At 39.6% G+C, this 15,622-nt stretch overlaps 1 protein-coding gene across 6 annotated transcripts in view; it reads right to left on the bottom strand.

Annotated features, from left to right (window-relative positions):
- Positions 1 to 3,669: 3,669 nt before the first annotated feature.
- ANO4 (anoctamin 4) overlaps positions 3,670 to 15,622 on the bottom strand; it is a 177,982-nt gene continuing 166,029 nt past the window's right edge. For all 6 annotated transcript variants that reach the window (XM_086885809.1, XM_086885810.1, XM_086885808.1 and 3 more), the window contains 4 exons: positions 15,456 to 15,603; positions 12,933 to 13,052; positions 9,857 to 9,962; positions 3,670 to 7,071 (listed from right to left, as the gene is read on the bottom strand). In XM_086885809.1, coding sequence (XP_086741935.1) covers positions 6,880 to 7,071; positions 9,857 to 9,962; positions 12,933 to 13,052; positions 15,456 to 15,603 — 566 coding nt within the window. In that variant the 3' untranslated portion in view covers positions 3,670 to 6,879. The remainder of the gene's footprint in view (positions 7,072 to 9,856; positions 9,963 to 12,932; positions 13,053 to 15,455; positions 15,604 to 15,622) is intronic.

A 15,622-nucleotide genomic window follows, 5' to 3' on the forward strand; every position in this document is an offset into this window, starting at 1 on the left:
GCATCTGCTGAGCTTTGTGGCACTATCACCTTTGCATGACCTTGACATTAGTCAAGAAAGGAATCGGGTTTTTCTTGCACTTCCTCACTCTCTCACTCTGGCTCTTAGTGACAGAACCTAAAGCAATGTTTCTATCTGAAATATTTGCCTGATGTTTTTGAGCCTCCTGGAAAAGATCTGCTTTTAATCTCATTTCACCGTCAGAGTGAATTTTTTATTTGGGAAGAGTACAGTTCACCCAGACATGGCTGTTTTTTCTGGCTTGTTTTTTTTTCTTTTAAGGCATTGAAAGTATGAAGAGATTAGGGTGTGGGACCTTATCAGATTGCAAGAAACAGTGGGTCTTTTTTTTGTATGGGAGGTATATTTAGTGCTACATGGTTCCTCTGTAGAACTGACTGAGAGCATATTTATTTTGTTGGTTTTGTCGTCTGTGTTTTTTTTAACCCACTTGTTTCTCAGTTACCTGTACCTCTTCTCTGTGCTCACTGCTGGGAGCTGCAAGAGTGACTTTGGTGGTGGTGATAGAGGCAAGAGTCAGTGCTGTCTTTCCCTTCATGCCCCATCTCCCTCTTGTCCCCTGTCTTGCCCTTACAGAGCTGGTCCTCATGAAGGAAATCATCTATTTAAACTTTTTATTCAGTGCCATATTCCAGAACCACAGTAGCCTTCTACTGCATGCCCAGCTTGCTGGCCTGGGCTTGCTCTTGCACTGGGATGGGCACAGTGCAGCAGAGATATCAGTAAAAAAGATTCCCTTTTGGCTATACTGGACAAGAGTGAAGGCTGCATCTGCAGTTGCCACAGCAGTTCTCTCCAGAGCTATGAGTTGAAACCTTCTTAGCCCTCTGTGTTCTTCATGTCCCTGTTTTCACTCTGGGGATTCATGTTCAAGGTTGGTTCAGATCAGGCAAGTGCACACTCTGTTTTGGCAGGCGTGCAGAGCCCCCTGAACAATTCTCCAGGATGGAGAAGGGATCACAGAGGATGTCATATGCTGAAGGCTTCTCCAGGGCTGCAGTGCTTATGGAATGGCTAATCCTCTGGTGGGGCTGCCAAGAGAAGGTTAACAGTCCATCCATGTGAGACAATGCACAGTGCATTGCACTGTGTGTTTGGGAGGGTGAAAATCCCCATTACTTCTCTTGCCTCCTTTCGGGTACAGTGGGGAACAGACTCTGACCCACTGTGTTGTTTTTGTACTTCAGACTTTTACTATGGCTATACAAGAGTGTTTAAAACTCTTCTGTAGCAGCAGAATCAAGTTGGAAAATTAAAGCCATTGCAGGAAAGCTGAGCTATGAAGCTTAGAAGGCAGTCATGCTTAGGAATCAAGTGAAAAACTGACTGCATGCCTTAAATGCTTTCTGAAAGTTACAATGCATTTGTGCCAAGTACTGAGCTGCTGTAACTTGGAATATGACACAGTGATAGCTTAGCTACCTTGACTGAGGCCTTGTAGCATCCAAATCAATTTTTTTCTGTGCCCTTGTGACAGAGGGCACTTGATGATCTACTGCATAAGATGAACTATTAAGATCAGAAAACAAAGGGGAAAAAATGGACTCCAAGGACCAGACAGGAGAACAGGCCAGCCAGACACTGGTGGGTTCCACCAAGGCCATGACTCTATTGGCTAATCCAGAGCAAAAAACTATGTGATGGAGGCAGGTTTCATCCATGCCTCCTGAAGCACTTTTTTGCATTATTCAGTGCAGAGTTTAGGTCCAGCCCCTTTTCTCACTCTCCTCTGCTGCAGGTTCAGGTCAGTGCCTGAACTGTGTGGAAGGGATATGATCAAGTGGGATAGATCCCATGAGTTAGGTCTTGTGTCCCTATATCTAAGATCTGAGTCAAACAATAGCATCCTGAATAAAGTCTTCTAGGATTCAGGACAGGAATATCTCTGTTTTGGGACTGAGTTACTCTGAGACAATTAGCTCATTGACTGAATCAGCTGGCTGTGCTTCTCATGTCTCAGAAGGTAAGTGCAGCTCATTTAATCTTGTGCTTTGTCTTCATGACCCAGAAGCAGATACTGCATTCTGTGCTATGGAATACTTCTTCAGCCTTGGAATACAATAATTCATACTTAGCAGATACTTTCAGCCCACATATCTGGAAGAGGGTAAGTACTGCTATCTCCACGCTGCTCCTAGTGCTGAAGTGGACTGGTGTGCCTCTGAGTACCTGTGCTTTGTGAGAGAGTAAGCTGTAACACAGAACAGAAGCCTGCAGCAAGCCCTTGAGCTGTGTGCCTGCTGCTATGGCTACAGCCCTCCCAATCCAAATGCTGAATTCCCATAAGGACGTGCTTCTCCAGAGGGTGACTGGTCACTGCTGTGTGATACAGCATCGGCATGTCCTTTCTGCATCACTCTGCTGAAATTACTGTGCTGTAGTTGATGCTGCCTTAGACTGTCTTAGATCATCTGTAACTTCTACCTGCTTTGTTCATGAAGACTGATCTTCCTGGTTATCATACTTTAAAAATGTAGTTTTCTCCTCCGAGCTTTGACTTCACTTAGTTGTTTAAAACAGAGGAAATGTGTAAATTACCATCTTACCTCACCTTTATTGCTGAAGTCACTATTTAAGCACTGAGCAGTCATTTAACTCAAATTATGGTTTGGAGTAAAGGTTTATATGAAGTGAAAGTATGGTATGAAGTGAAAGTGAAATATTTATTGGTCCACAATCATAACATCAAGATGGGTTTTCACTGGGAAGTATATCTTGCTGTAAGCAGTTTAGAGACAGACACCCTTACTCTTTGCAGGTGACCTCTGCAACTATCCCATTTCTTGCTATCTAACTGCCTGTGACTGCTGCAGAGCTATAAAGTAACTCTTTTGGCTTTATTTTTTTCTATATTCTTCTTAATTTGCTTCATTAATTAAAACAATTCACTGATTTTCAATAATATATTCTCTGGGAAAGTCTACTGTCCTCTGCTATCTGAACACTAAGCCAAGGCCTTCCTTGTCTGTGTAAAAGCAAGGTAATTCTTGGACTCTCCACCATACTCCTGCTCCCTGATCCTTCATCTCTCCCAGATAAAAGCTCACCTGATTAAGAAATGTGGGATGCTCAAAACTGATGCATTTCACAGGAGTGGGAGCACTCCACAGTGTCCAAATTACATGCAGCATCTCGCAGGGTTATGAAACAAAACAATTAGGAACCTGTTTAAATAAAAACATTAAAAAATTCCAGCCCTAAAAAAAACCCACAACAGTAACAACATTTGACTCTGTGAATACACAACCACAGAGAGAAAACAGCGAAAGATTTTGTCTCTTTTTGGTCTGTATTTAAATTTTACTTCTATCTGACTGGTCATTTTGCTTGCTGAACAAATAAGGTAAACAGGAAGAGACACATGAATTACAAGCAGTAAATATTTCATGTGCATAATTTATTTTTAAAGTTTATTACATCACATTATACAAGCATTAAACATGGCTTTATGTTGATGATTGTTTTTTAAAGTGTGAAAACTTGACATTCTTCTCCATAGAATTTTTCTATTTACAAATAAACAATCTCTCTATATACTTTATATATATATATATATATATATAATATATATGGTAAATAATGTAACTCCCCTCAGAAAGATTTAAAATAAAAAAGAACTGATTTGTAAACACGGTTTCTGTCATAGTATTTGGTGGCTTGAATGTAGACGATGTTCTAATCCTAGATTTTTCTTTTGTCAGAGTATCCAGGTTGTTCATTTACATTTTTTATTCTAAGATCTGTAAAACCAGCATGGGACAGAATGCAAAAAACAAACGGGCTGAAAAACAGTCCCAATATACATTTTTTCCCCTTGGTTTTAAAAACTGGTGTGTAACTGCTCATGAAGTACATGCTGCTGTCAAGAATGGCCTATAGAGAACAATCCTATGCTGATTGCAAGATGATTTCACAGTAAATCCTCTGTTGTGTGCTGTCCTGCTTGCTATGTAAAATGTCTGTGCCATGCATTGAGGTTGCATTTCTTTCTCATTCCCTTGAAGGTAGTGCTCTTGTGGAGCTGGAATAAGTAAACAACATACAGGACTGTCACATGGAGATCTAAACAAAACCCATCATCAGATCAGGAAAAGAATGGCATAAATTAGTTCTCTAGAGACTATTAAAATTCCATTTATTATTATACTATTATTTATATTTTATTTTTCTAATAGATAAAAAGGGGCATCTTTCCTGAGTATTCTGCTATGTAGCTCTGAAGGACTCCAGGAAAATCTGTTCATCAGACCAGCAGCAGAGAAACCTTGACAGGTTGACTGGTCAAACTGAAGTGACAGAGATATACTCAGGGTCTGCCAGGGAGGTCAGAGCCCCTTGCAGCATCATACTGAGCACAAGCTTGGCAAGCAGCCAACCTGTGGTCTCATTTAGAGCGGAGCAAGACACAACTTCCAGCAATGTGTTGTCAGGAAAATTCATCATGATGGAGCTATCTTGAAAACTACTCTCAAAAACAATTATTATCTATTGCATTTCTGCTGCGTCTTATTTGTTTTGGCACATTTTATTGCAGTGGTTTCTCTGGAGTGGAAATTAGTTTCTATTCTACTCTGTTTCAGTTCAGTTCCCAGAAGTTACTGAGACCTAAATTGACAAAGCAGCATCTTACTGCAGGGATTTGCAAAGGTCCATTTTGCTCATATGGGTGACACTGATTTTATGCATGGCTCATGCCTCACTTTACTGCTTAGCAGTTTCTAAGCTCTGGTCATCTGTTGGTTTAGACATTAAACAGAGAGTATCCAAAATAATCCAGTTATTCATGAGAATTTGGTCTGAATATGATTTTGCCCAGCGATCCTGCCCCAAAGTCCCCAGGCTGCAACTGTAGGTGGTGGATGGTAAATACTAACCCATCTGGCATGTGTGTATTGGAGGTCAACACTGCCTGATCCTCACCCCCTATTTACAGAGATAGAAACACTCCTATTTCCCACTGTCCCGTGGGATGTGTCCACAGCTGCTGTAAACACAAGCAAAGATGAACAAGTTCACTTCCCCATTAATCAGGAATTTACCTCACAACTCCTAGTGGTGCTCCCCAATCAGTTTGGCACTGAGCCAAGACAGAAAAGACTAATCCTAAAATTCCTTCAATGCTCATGTTATCTCACGGACTTTCAGGCTTGGGTCAGGAACAGCTGATAAAAGGGAACTGCTGTGTCCTTTATCCTCTTCAGGTGGGGTGGTAGCTTGCTACTGGAGGAGATTCCTTGCTTTTTTGTGTAGGCAGGCAGTGTCTACAGAGAGGAGGGTGCTCACATTTTCTTTCATCCCTCTATTTCCTCTAGTCATGTTGCTTTTCATTAAAGCTTTCCTCTCTCATGCAAATAGCACAGTTCTTAGTAGTGGAAAAAAGTTAATAGATCTAATTTGGTGATATTTGTCATGGTGCAAATGGTCCTGTTGTCATGTGGAGCTTGAGGTATCCATCCACAGAAGCTTGCATTGTGTGATCTGTCCAGAAGGGCAAATTCTACTCCTATCAAATTACTTCCAGAATAACTTTTGGAAACAACTGATAGAAGAGCTTTCACAACACTCAGTATTTTGATTCATGTTGTTCCATCCAACAGTTATGATGTCTTCAAAGCTACAAGTCCACTCTTTTGGGTTAATAGTCTGGAATTTTTAAATTTCTTAATTAAATCAGAAATTTAAAATTTATCAATACTAAGAAATTTGCTAAAGGATATTGACAGTGGCTTATTTCACCCAAGTCTAATTTGCAGCCTGTGTAGAATTGCTCAGCATTAAGGATTTCAAGCTGTTTCATGTCTGTTGTTTTGGTTTTTCCCTCCACCCCTTCATAGGTAATGGAATGATGAATACAGAAAGTGCTACAAGTGTAGATATTCTGGATGACTGTGTTTTATTCTGCTGACCTTGTTCATCTGTCTTTTTTTTTTTGTCTGTTTTACTTAGGCAGACAGGTCTTTAAGACACCATCTGACATCTGTTATGTGTGTAAGTACACCCTAATTCCTGACTAGGCCTCAATGTGATCTGGCAACACAAATACATGGGGAGTTCTGGGCAAGATGCCCTAACCTGATTTGATTCCTTCAGACACCAGACAGTCCTATAGCTGAAAAGGCACTGTTCAGATCTTTAACATATATTACCAGCTTTTCACAGTGTCATTTCCAAAGAAATGACCCTACAGCTAGATAACTCTGGCCATATTTAGATGCTCGGCTACCTGTCTGCACTTCTGATGCCTACATTTTTCAGCATTGTTAGAGCAGTTGATCAGACTCGTGATCATGCATTTCCTTCTAGATAATGCTTCATTGTTGTTGAGTAATGGAAATGGTCCACCTATGTGACCTTAACTGGTGGCAAATGCAAACTAACGCATTGGGTCCACTGTGGAAGAGAGCAACGCTGCCATGCACGTGCTGCAGGTGGTGGCCACACACACGGACAAACACTGCCATGTTGCCAAGGCGCAGTCACTGCTTGTGGAGTAGCAACTTCATGAGAATGAGCCGTAAGATCACCAAGTTCTGTAAAGCACTGCAAGTTGGATAACTGCTTTGAAGTTCAGGGCCTCGAGTTTTAGTCAGGGCCTTGGAGCTTCCTGGCAAGAGTGCAGTGACTTAGTATTGGTCTGATGTGCTCCTGTTGACATCAGCTCTGGAGAAGACTAAGCCTTGGAAACACCTCTAATTTCAAAAGGCTTATGACAAAATCCACCCTATTGAACAGGGGCACACATGCGTGAAGTGCACGCAGCATTACTGACTATTCCTTTCAGTGCACTTTCTGCTGTAGAAAACCAGGATTTTTTTATAAACAAGAGTTCTTCTATTAAGCAGTTTCATCCTCATCCTGTCACGGCCACTCATTGTGATAAGATTTTCCATTCTTTTTCCTTTCCTTCCGCTCTTTTTGCAGACGTTCTAGTTCAGCTTCATACATCATTTCCTGAATCAGATACTTTTCTCGCCTCATTCTATCTCTCAGATCTTTTGGAAGATCTGGAATTAAGTAGGAGATCAGATTCTTTATGCAAAAGACAAGATGCTGTGAACACAAAAAAAGGAATGACAAATGTAAAACCTCAAGAAGAAAACAAGGACTTTTCATATCTTCTGAAAACCTTCTCTTTCCAATTTGCAGACAGATGCTGTGTTTTCCATTACTAAATTTTAAGAAAGCAAACCATGAAGTTTTTTCCCCCACAAAAACTACAGCCAGAGTCAGTGGAGTATGGGTTACAGAAGAAATTATGAGCAGGTGGGTTCAAATAAGGCTTCAAAACTGTTCTATGAGCTGTGTATTCAAAGCCCAGAGGTCATGATTTGCTGTAAGGTTTTTTGGACAGACCCTGGTATTAGTAGTGGTATTAGTACCTGCTCGGCAGGAAGAGGAGGCTCACATGATGTAACACTTTCCTGTTGCCATAAACACATTGAAATTTGAAGTAATGTATCTATACAAAAGTAGTAATGTATCTATATAAAATGAAATCTAAACATTTTTTCTTACTCTGTGTCTCTTATCCAAAGATATATATTCCTGTTTAGCAAACACCACAATTAAATACAGGTTGACTGATCCTTTGGCCTTCCTATTCTGTGCATGACACAGCAAAGTGTAAGTTTGATGCCAGAGGGTTGCTTGAGTGTCCTTTTCTGTTTGAACAAAAATGCTGCTTGGACATTTACTCACTTCACTTGAAAGGAGGAACATATAAATGGAAAAGTCCTCAGAAAGAACATACATTCTAGATTGGGGAAATAAAGGTAATTCTTCTTTTTCTTCAAGCAGAACCCTTCAGAAACCCTTCACTGAAAAGAGAATGTAAAATGTTTTCCCATGTGTTCTTCCCTCATGATAAATAAACTCACAATACTCTAATTGTTGGGGTTTGTTTGCCAAACCTAAAAAGAAAAAAGCCTCTTCTGTGAGTTTAACCTGGACAAATAATTCCTTTTGGGGTGGCAAAGGAGGTTAAGCTCCAAAACAAGCCACACTCAGAGTACCAAAAAAGGGTCTGAGCTCAGGTAGTTACTTAATTTATGAAAAAACCTACCTTGAATCCCCTTTCTCTTAGAGCAATATTTATTGTAAGGACTGTAGCATTCACAATACATCCATTGGTGTTTTCAAAAAAAAAGGTTGTGGTTTCTGCTGCAATTACCTTTTTGATTTCATAGATATAGTTAAGGAGACAGTTTACAGTGTCAATAAGCAGAGTAGCTCATGTTGAGGGAGGCAAATATGAGCCAGCCTATGGCTTTGGTTGAGAAAAAACAAAGTCAAATCAGATGTGCCGGTAACAGGGAGACACCAAAAGTTATTCCACAGCTGGTCACAAATTTGTCTGGACACTGAAACTTGAACAGGGCTCATTTTTCTTGCCTCACTTCTCCTTTTGTCTAAGCTGTACTGCCTTTATGTCAAGTGTGCATTGAGAGGCCAGACTCTCTTCAGTCTTTAAGATTCTTAGGCTGACCTGCCAAAACCATTCTTGTAGTCCTTTCTGGAGAAGCATACCCTGACCTTCAGTACTGACAGCTTATGAAACTAGAAGACATTAAGTCCAGCAGGCCTCTATCAAATCTTTCTTTCTTTCTTTCCCTTAATGTTTCCCTGAGTGCGGAACAGATGATGGAAGAAATTATCTCCTTGGGAACCAATTGCTAATAAGTTACCCAGTGTAAAGGAAGAAGAGCACCCAACCTGCAGTGCCATATTCCTTCACCTGGGAAGGTATGAAAATTACAATCATGGGGATGCTGAAGTCCTCGGCCTTCTGCTGAGCCACGAAGAATAGAAATAATAATCTAGAAAATGCTTCTTCTCCACCTTTGCTCTACCACGAATCTTTCTGCTGCATTATCCAAAGAGGTGCATTGAAAGCTCAGTTCAGAATGAATTTACACTGCTCTGTGAGTCAGAATGCAAGAGGTGCTCATCAAGACTATGCCATATGCCTGTATAGTGATTACAGTTTCCATATCTGTGTTGAATGCTCTGTTGCTATGAATTCAGAGCAGAGGATTGAGTGAAGAGTCTTTTAAAATCATGTGTTGCTTCTTTAGTTTCTTCACAGTGTAAAAGGCATTTCAAACTTCTTGTGTTGGAGAGATATTGAGCTCCTGGATTATGGTGGGGATATTCAGGCACTTGAAATTAGGCCTTCAGTTTTTCTGGGTTTTTTTTGGTAAATCATCTCATCCTATTTTTCTACTCTTCTAGCTCACTTTTTCAAAATCAGCATGGGAATACCAGTCATGTGAAGCTGGTATTACCTCCTTTGGTTTGCTTTAAAGACATCTGAGGTACTGACAGTAAATACTAATATTATGAATGTAGACAAAGATATTGAATCCTTTTCATTGTCATCATCTTTGTGGTGCCAATCATTCTGAATGAATGAAGGGCATAAAAATAAAAACAAACAAGAAAAATAGCTAGATGTGTAAATAGTGTAACTTTAACTATCATTGTTTCTCCATTGCTCAGATTTAATATTTCTTCTCAGGTTCCTTCACTCCTACCCTTACACAACAGTCAACATATGGCTTCCCAACCTAGACAAGTTACTCAGAAAGTAAATAAAAGATTAATTTATTTCCTCCTCTTTGCAAGTCACTGCTATAGTTTTCAGTGTTATATTCCCTTTTCTGTGAGAACCTACATGGCTGTGACTGTTCAGAAAACAAAGGTGAGAATACAAAGCACAATATAAGTAGAAGAAACTAAGACAAAAAACACCTCAGCAGCTGCCATCATAGATCAGCCCAATGCAAAGCTTCAGAGGGAAATTTGGCTTTGTTCTGCCCCCTGAATGGTCACTGACCTCAAAGACAATGATGAAAGCCAAGCGCGCTGCTAAGACGTGCCAGAACTGCAGTGTGTAACCGTAGGGCACTGGGGAGTGAGGAGGGTCTCGGTAGTCTCTGTACCTGAAAGACAAGCACAGAGGGGTACTTAGCAAGCTCTGCACTGCTGCCTGGGCAAAGGCAAAACCAAAACTCGCCTTCTCTTGATCATTACATTTTCTGCACCAAAAATGAGCTCAGTTCAAACTGTACAGGTTAACCTGATAGTGCTTGCTTCTAAGGCTGGGCCTGTGCTAGTGTTTGATTGCAGGTCAGGCACCTGCTTTTGAAGCAAGACTCCTAATCACCTGCACTTACCATGCTTTTCTTCATGCAAATGGATTTACTTTCAGCTGAAACCCACTGGTAAAATGCACTCCAGGAGTGCTAATGGAAATTTGGTACAAAGGATGCAAACGGGTGTCTGAAGAAAATCCCTGAAGCAAACACACAGGATCGTGGGTGCTATGACCCTACATCTTCTTGGCAGCACAACATGTGCCTTTCAGGCATCTGCTCAGAGCCTGGAGAAGGGTGGGATGCTCTGCTCTTTTAAGGGATGATTTATTCCCACTTCAAGGACATTTTAAACCTATAAGTGACCCAGCTTTGTCAGCCTGATAGTTCTCCCAAAATCCATATAAAAATGCCCCATGGGCTCCACCTGGCCCTTGATCAATTAGCTGGCCATCCCTGGTGTAAAGGGATGACTTCAGCAGATCCAGCACTACACCTCTTGGTATATCAATAGGGTGAGGACCATGTGAGAAAGTGATCTAGTGTCTTTTCTCACAGAGTATTTCTTGAAAGATTTTAGGTCTCCAAAATTTAACTGTAGATATCTATTTGGAAAGTTGGATCCATTGATACTCCAAGATTGTATTTACAAACCATGAATCTATTTAAGTCACACATTCTGGAGTCCATTTTTACTAGCATTTTTTTAATTCTAAAATAATACTTATTTAAAAGTAGTGTAAAAATTGTTTGCTTCTTACTCTGTTTCCTAGATGGGACAGAAAATGCACTGTAAAAAAATATTGAAAAGACCATAGTAAATAATACAGGCTGATCACTAAGTTAGTTTTAAGAAACTAATGAAAATGCAGATGAATAAAAGAAATAAACAGTTATTTAATCTCTATGATAATTCATATTTCTCCATGAGGCTTCACCTTCTTAGATTGCAGAGGGTACTATACAGCCTGAAATAAACTGTCTTGACATCTTAGTCAGCATCAAATCTCTCAGAAATTGCAGTATTTCCAGAATAAGTTCTTAAAACTGAGATGATCTTTCCTTGTGTAAGTAGCATTCTGAATTCATAGTTTAGGATGTTTTACAATATTCTGAGCATCCCAAAAAAGAGAAATCCCTGGACCAAGTCCCAGTAGAGTATATCTCTTTTTTTTCCCTTGCTAGGAATCCACTGTTACACATGAAAAAAAATAAAATTGTTCAGACAAACTGCCTTCCTGGAAAAATGCCTACACTATTACACAGTAGAAGATAATATTTCTTTACCTCCCTGTCAATATCTGCCTTGAAGTGCAATTAAAATGACTGATGTTTTAGCCCAATGCAGGTGGGTAAGAACCTGAGAGATAAGCTCAGCTAAAGAAAGATGTTAATTTTCTTTCAAGGGTAGATATCCATAACAATTCTGTGTCTCCCAAAGGAGCATATATCTCTTTTGGAGATTTATCACACAATTTTAAAAGTGTTCTGTTTAGGGGATATTGAGCAGACAATTTTTTATTTTTTTTTATTTTTTAATTGTGGGATTTCCATCATCAGATTTAGGGAGCTGCAACTTCATGCTAAGAAGCTGGGGAAGAAAGGAATTAAAAGGGGGGGCGGGGGGAAGAGAATGGTCAGAATGACAACAAATTATTAAATAATGCTATAGTAAACAATGTGGGATGGAATGTACATTCTCACTGTAGTTCTGCTCCACAGGTGAATTCAACACTGGGATACTCTTTCTTCCAAGTAAATTGCAACAGTTCTAAATATAAGTTAGTTAAATGAAAGCATTAATTCCACCCCTCCCCCCACTTATTATGATATACCACTCAAAATTCTCCCTACTCATAAAAACATTGCAATATTCCAAATATCACTAATTTTTTCTGTATCACAGACCTTTGTGGTATCACAGAGTAGCTTTTGTTCTTTTGAGGCACTCATGAAAGGATATTTTAATTCTTCACAGTGAAAAATACTGGGACTAAGCGTATCTGCTAAAGGACTACCAGGTCTCATGCTTGTAAGGTAACATTGCAATTAAAAACTGGTAGCTGTATTTGTTTGGTATTTTTGTTTGAGACACCATTTAAGACCTTTATTGAGATCCTTGAGGTTTTTTTGGCCATTAAAATCACTCAGGTGCAAATCTGCCATTACAGACTTTACTCAGACTGCAATTTCTCCAATCTGTTGTTGAGGACAAAGACATGCAGATAATTAACTACTCATCTTCTTTGGATTCAAACCACAAGTATATGATTATTACTAATAATTACACCAGTAAGAAACAATGTAAACATATTAACAATTCAACAATTCGGAAATGCTGGATTTGAGGTTACGTAAAGACAGCTTATGACAGAGCCTGTTTATCCCTGTCAGACCTGTGAAATACCTCAGTGTGGCTGCTCCTGTGCAACCTTGACTTCCCTGTGCATGTCCTCTGATATAATTTCATCACAATTGGATGTCACTGGCACCTAAGTAATCAGGCATTTATTACTGGCCCTTTGACACCACATTTATCCATGATGATTGTGTCTGAGTCAAGCTATGATGCCATAAAAAATAAAAATTCCTGCATTAGAAGCACCCTCCAGACACCAACTTCCCAGCTTCTCTTTTATCTGAGTAAGGAATCATGCAGGTAACAGCCAAGCAGTACCAAGAAGAGCATGACCCTGAACAGCACAGTTAAAACTTTCCATTTTTAACTTCTAAAAATTAGCTTCAACTCCAGATTTATGATGATGCTTCTCCATTTCAATGTCCTAAAGCAGAGAAGTATGTTGATCAGAAACTTACCTGCAATATTTTAATGGTGAACCAGAGAATTCACTTCCATTTGATGTTGGCTCTGAACGATTTTCAAAGTCAGACACCAGAAATACTGATAAACTGGCATTAACGTAGCCAACCATACACCTAGAGGGGACAAAATGCTGTCAGCAGGACACAACAAGGTTTTTCCATTAACTGTTGTACCCAAGAGGATGCTCTTTGGGTTTCATAAAAACCCAAAGTACAATTTTGGCGCTTATTAATATTTGAAAGGGATGTTGAGGCAATATAAAAGAAAGGCTAAAGTAGGTCAGATGAACAATAAAAGTGAAGCAATGGTAGAATTCTACGGGAGAAGGAATGGTGAAGATTGGGACTGGTTACTTTTAAATAGTCTCCTAAATGGTGACACAATAGGGGCAGCGAAAATAATGAGGAGCGTTAGGAAGATAATCAAAATATTCCCACTGTTACACTCATGGTACTAGCACAAAGGGAGACTAAATCAGATGGAAAGATAATACACCTAAAACAACTTTTTAGAAAAAGTTAATCAGAGGAACTCCATTCTAGAAGATCCCAGGGTGACTAAGCACTGTGAGGGCCAGGCAAAATTTAGAGAGCACTGAGTAGAAGTTAAGTCCCCTGTTGAAGGGATAGAAGGGTCAAGTTTGGTGTTAGTAAAGCTGAGGACATCTGGCCAAAATGTGTTGTGCTGTTCATGCTTCACTGCCCAAACACAGGCAAGTGTAGGCACACTACTCAAGTTGGTGCAGAATATAATGAATAGTAAGGGTTGGGGGATTTTTGGTTTAGGTTTTTCTAAATATGGACTTTACAGTCTTTGAGAAATTATATTCAAATATCATCTGGCTTTGCCTCCATACTGATTAGATTTAGAATTTAATTCCAGTATTTTTCTAGTATCACCGTGTGTCATATGGATCTAATACCTACAGATGTTTTTGAAAGAAAAGAGTACCCGTCTTTTAAGCTATTCAGATGGACTTCCCACCTTAATTTGAGAAATAACAGATGATAACAGATGGTCTTGAGACCTTAATTTGAGAAAACTCACTATTCCTGTGGATTTTTTAATACCTTCTTGCTTTAATAACTTATTAGTAATAACATTATTCAGAATGCTGACATAAACAGTTTTAATACAGATTATCTCCTCCAAAGTATTACTACCTGATGGTTTTGTCTAGAAATCCACTCAAAAAAGCAGAAGTGTGAGCACATTGTACTAGAGGTTTGTGAAAAGAAGAGCCAAACTGTGAGCCAAACTACTTCCCCTATGCAGATCTAGTTTCAAAGTCACCGAGTCATATTTGAATCTTAAGAGAAATATTTCTAAAGGTGTTTTTTTTTCATGCACAGGGGTTCTGAGAAAATCCTTCCTTGCTTTCCTTAGCAATGAGAGTTGCTTACAGTGCCAAATATCCTGTAGATCTTTATAATGGCATGAGCAGAGGCACATGCTCAGGAACAACTGACACCAGACCACTTTACCCTGATAGGATTTTAACTCTTCATAAAGTAAACAGACCATCTTCCCTAGCCCCAGCTAAAAATGCCCAACTCCTTGCAGGATAGCAATTTGCTAATCGGGAGCTGCCACAGCAGATTCCCTTCTTCCATCATACGATTAAATGTATTGACAGTCAAAAGATGCCAAAAAAAGCGGCAACAGATGAACTCAGTTTCTGCAGCAGGGAGTAAAGAAATCAATCTGCCATATGCCCAGTAGCAGAATGCATGCTCTCTGTCACTGTCTACTGTTTAGCCTGGGTTTCTTTGAACAGCAGCTTCCTTGCCAATGGCACTGCTAGAGCGTTTGCAAACTGTGTCTGTGTTTGGCTGGGTTCACTGACCTTCCCAGAGCCCAATAGCTGAGATTTCACAAGTGGCCACACAGCAGCTATCTCATACTTGTTGGGAGTGTGTGCGTGCTAACATAATCTCAACACTGAAAGAAACACTAAAAGAAAATCCACTTAGGCAGCAGGGATTCAGATCACAAATGTCTCCTGCAAGATTTGATCTAAGAACTCTAGTTGTAGAAGAAAAACAAATTACTTTTCTCTTGTAAATATATCTTGATGTTGGAAATTTCTTCCTCTTGCTGGACACTGCTTTTTTGAGTATTACATCAGGAAAAAATCCCATTTTACAAGTTTAAAATGCTCAACAAATTTTTTACTGATTAGCATCAGCATTTCTTCAGGAAAAAAAAAAAGAAAAAAGAGGATTATATCCATGTACTACCAGTTGGAAAGTACAGCATTGGCAGCATCCTGTCACACACGCTAAACCTCTGAAATAGCTCTGCCATGTTTGCCTTGAATCACAGCAACTCATTCTGTGACTGTGCAAAGCATCAGTACCCGTGGCTGGTATCTGTTACCCAAACACAAACAATACTTTTGGTTCAGTGGAATCAGAACATACACAGACAGTAATACTGCATCTATTCAAGTATTAAGTTATTTTCATGTAAATGTTTCCCACCACCCCTCCCAAAAAAAAACCCAAAAAACTTACTTTTGTCCTGCTTCTCCTTGGCCAGCACAAGGTCCGTATTTGTAAGCATAAACAAGGCGAGGGATGAAATCTGACGTCACTGCTATAACAAATGCGTTTGTGATAACAGAAAGGATTCCAATGCCTTCCAGGATCCCATACCAGATGCCTGCTCAACAAGGACAGTA

This window comes from Cyanistes caeruleus, chromosome 4, assembly GCF_971803275.1.
Source record: "Cyanistes caeruleus chromosome 4, bCyaCae1.hap1.1, whole genome shotgun sequence".
Taxonomy (NCBI): Eukaryota; Metazoa; Chordata; class Aves; order Passeriformes; family Paridae; genus Cyanistes; species Cyanistes caeruleus.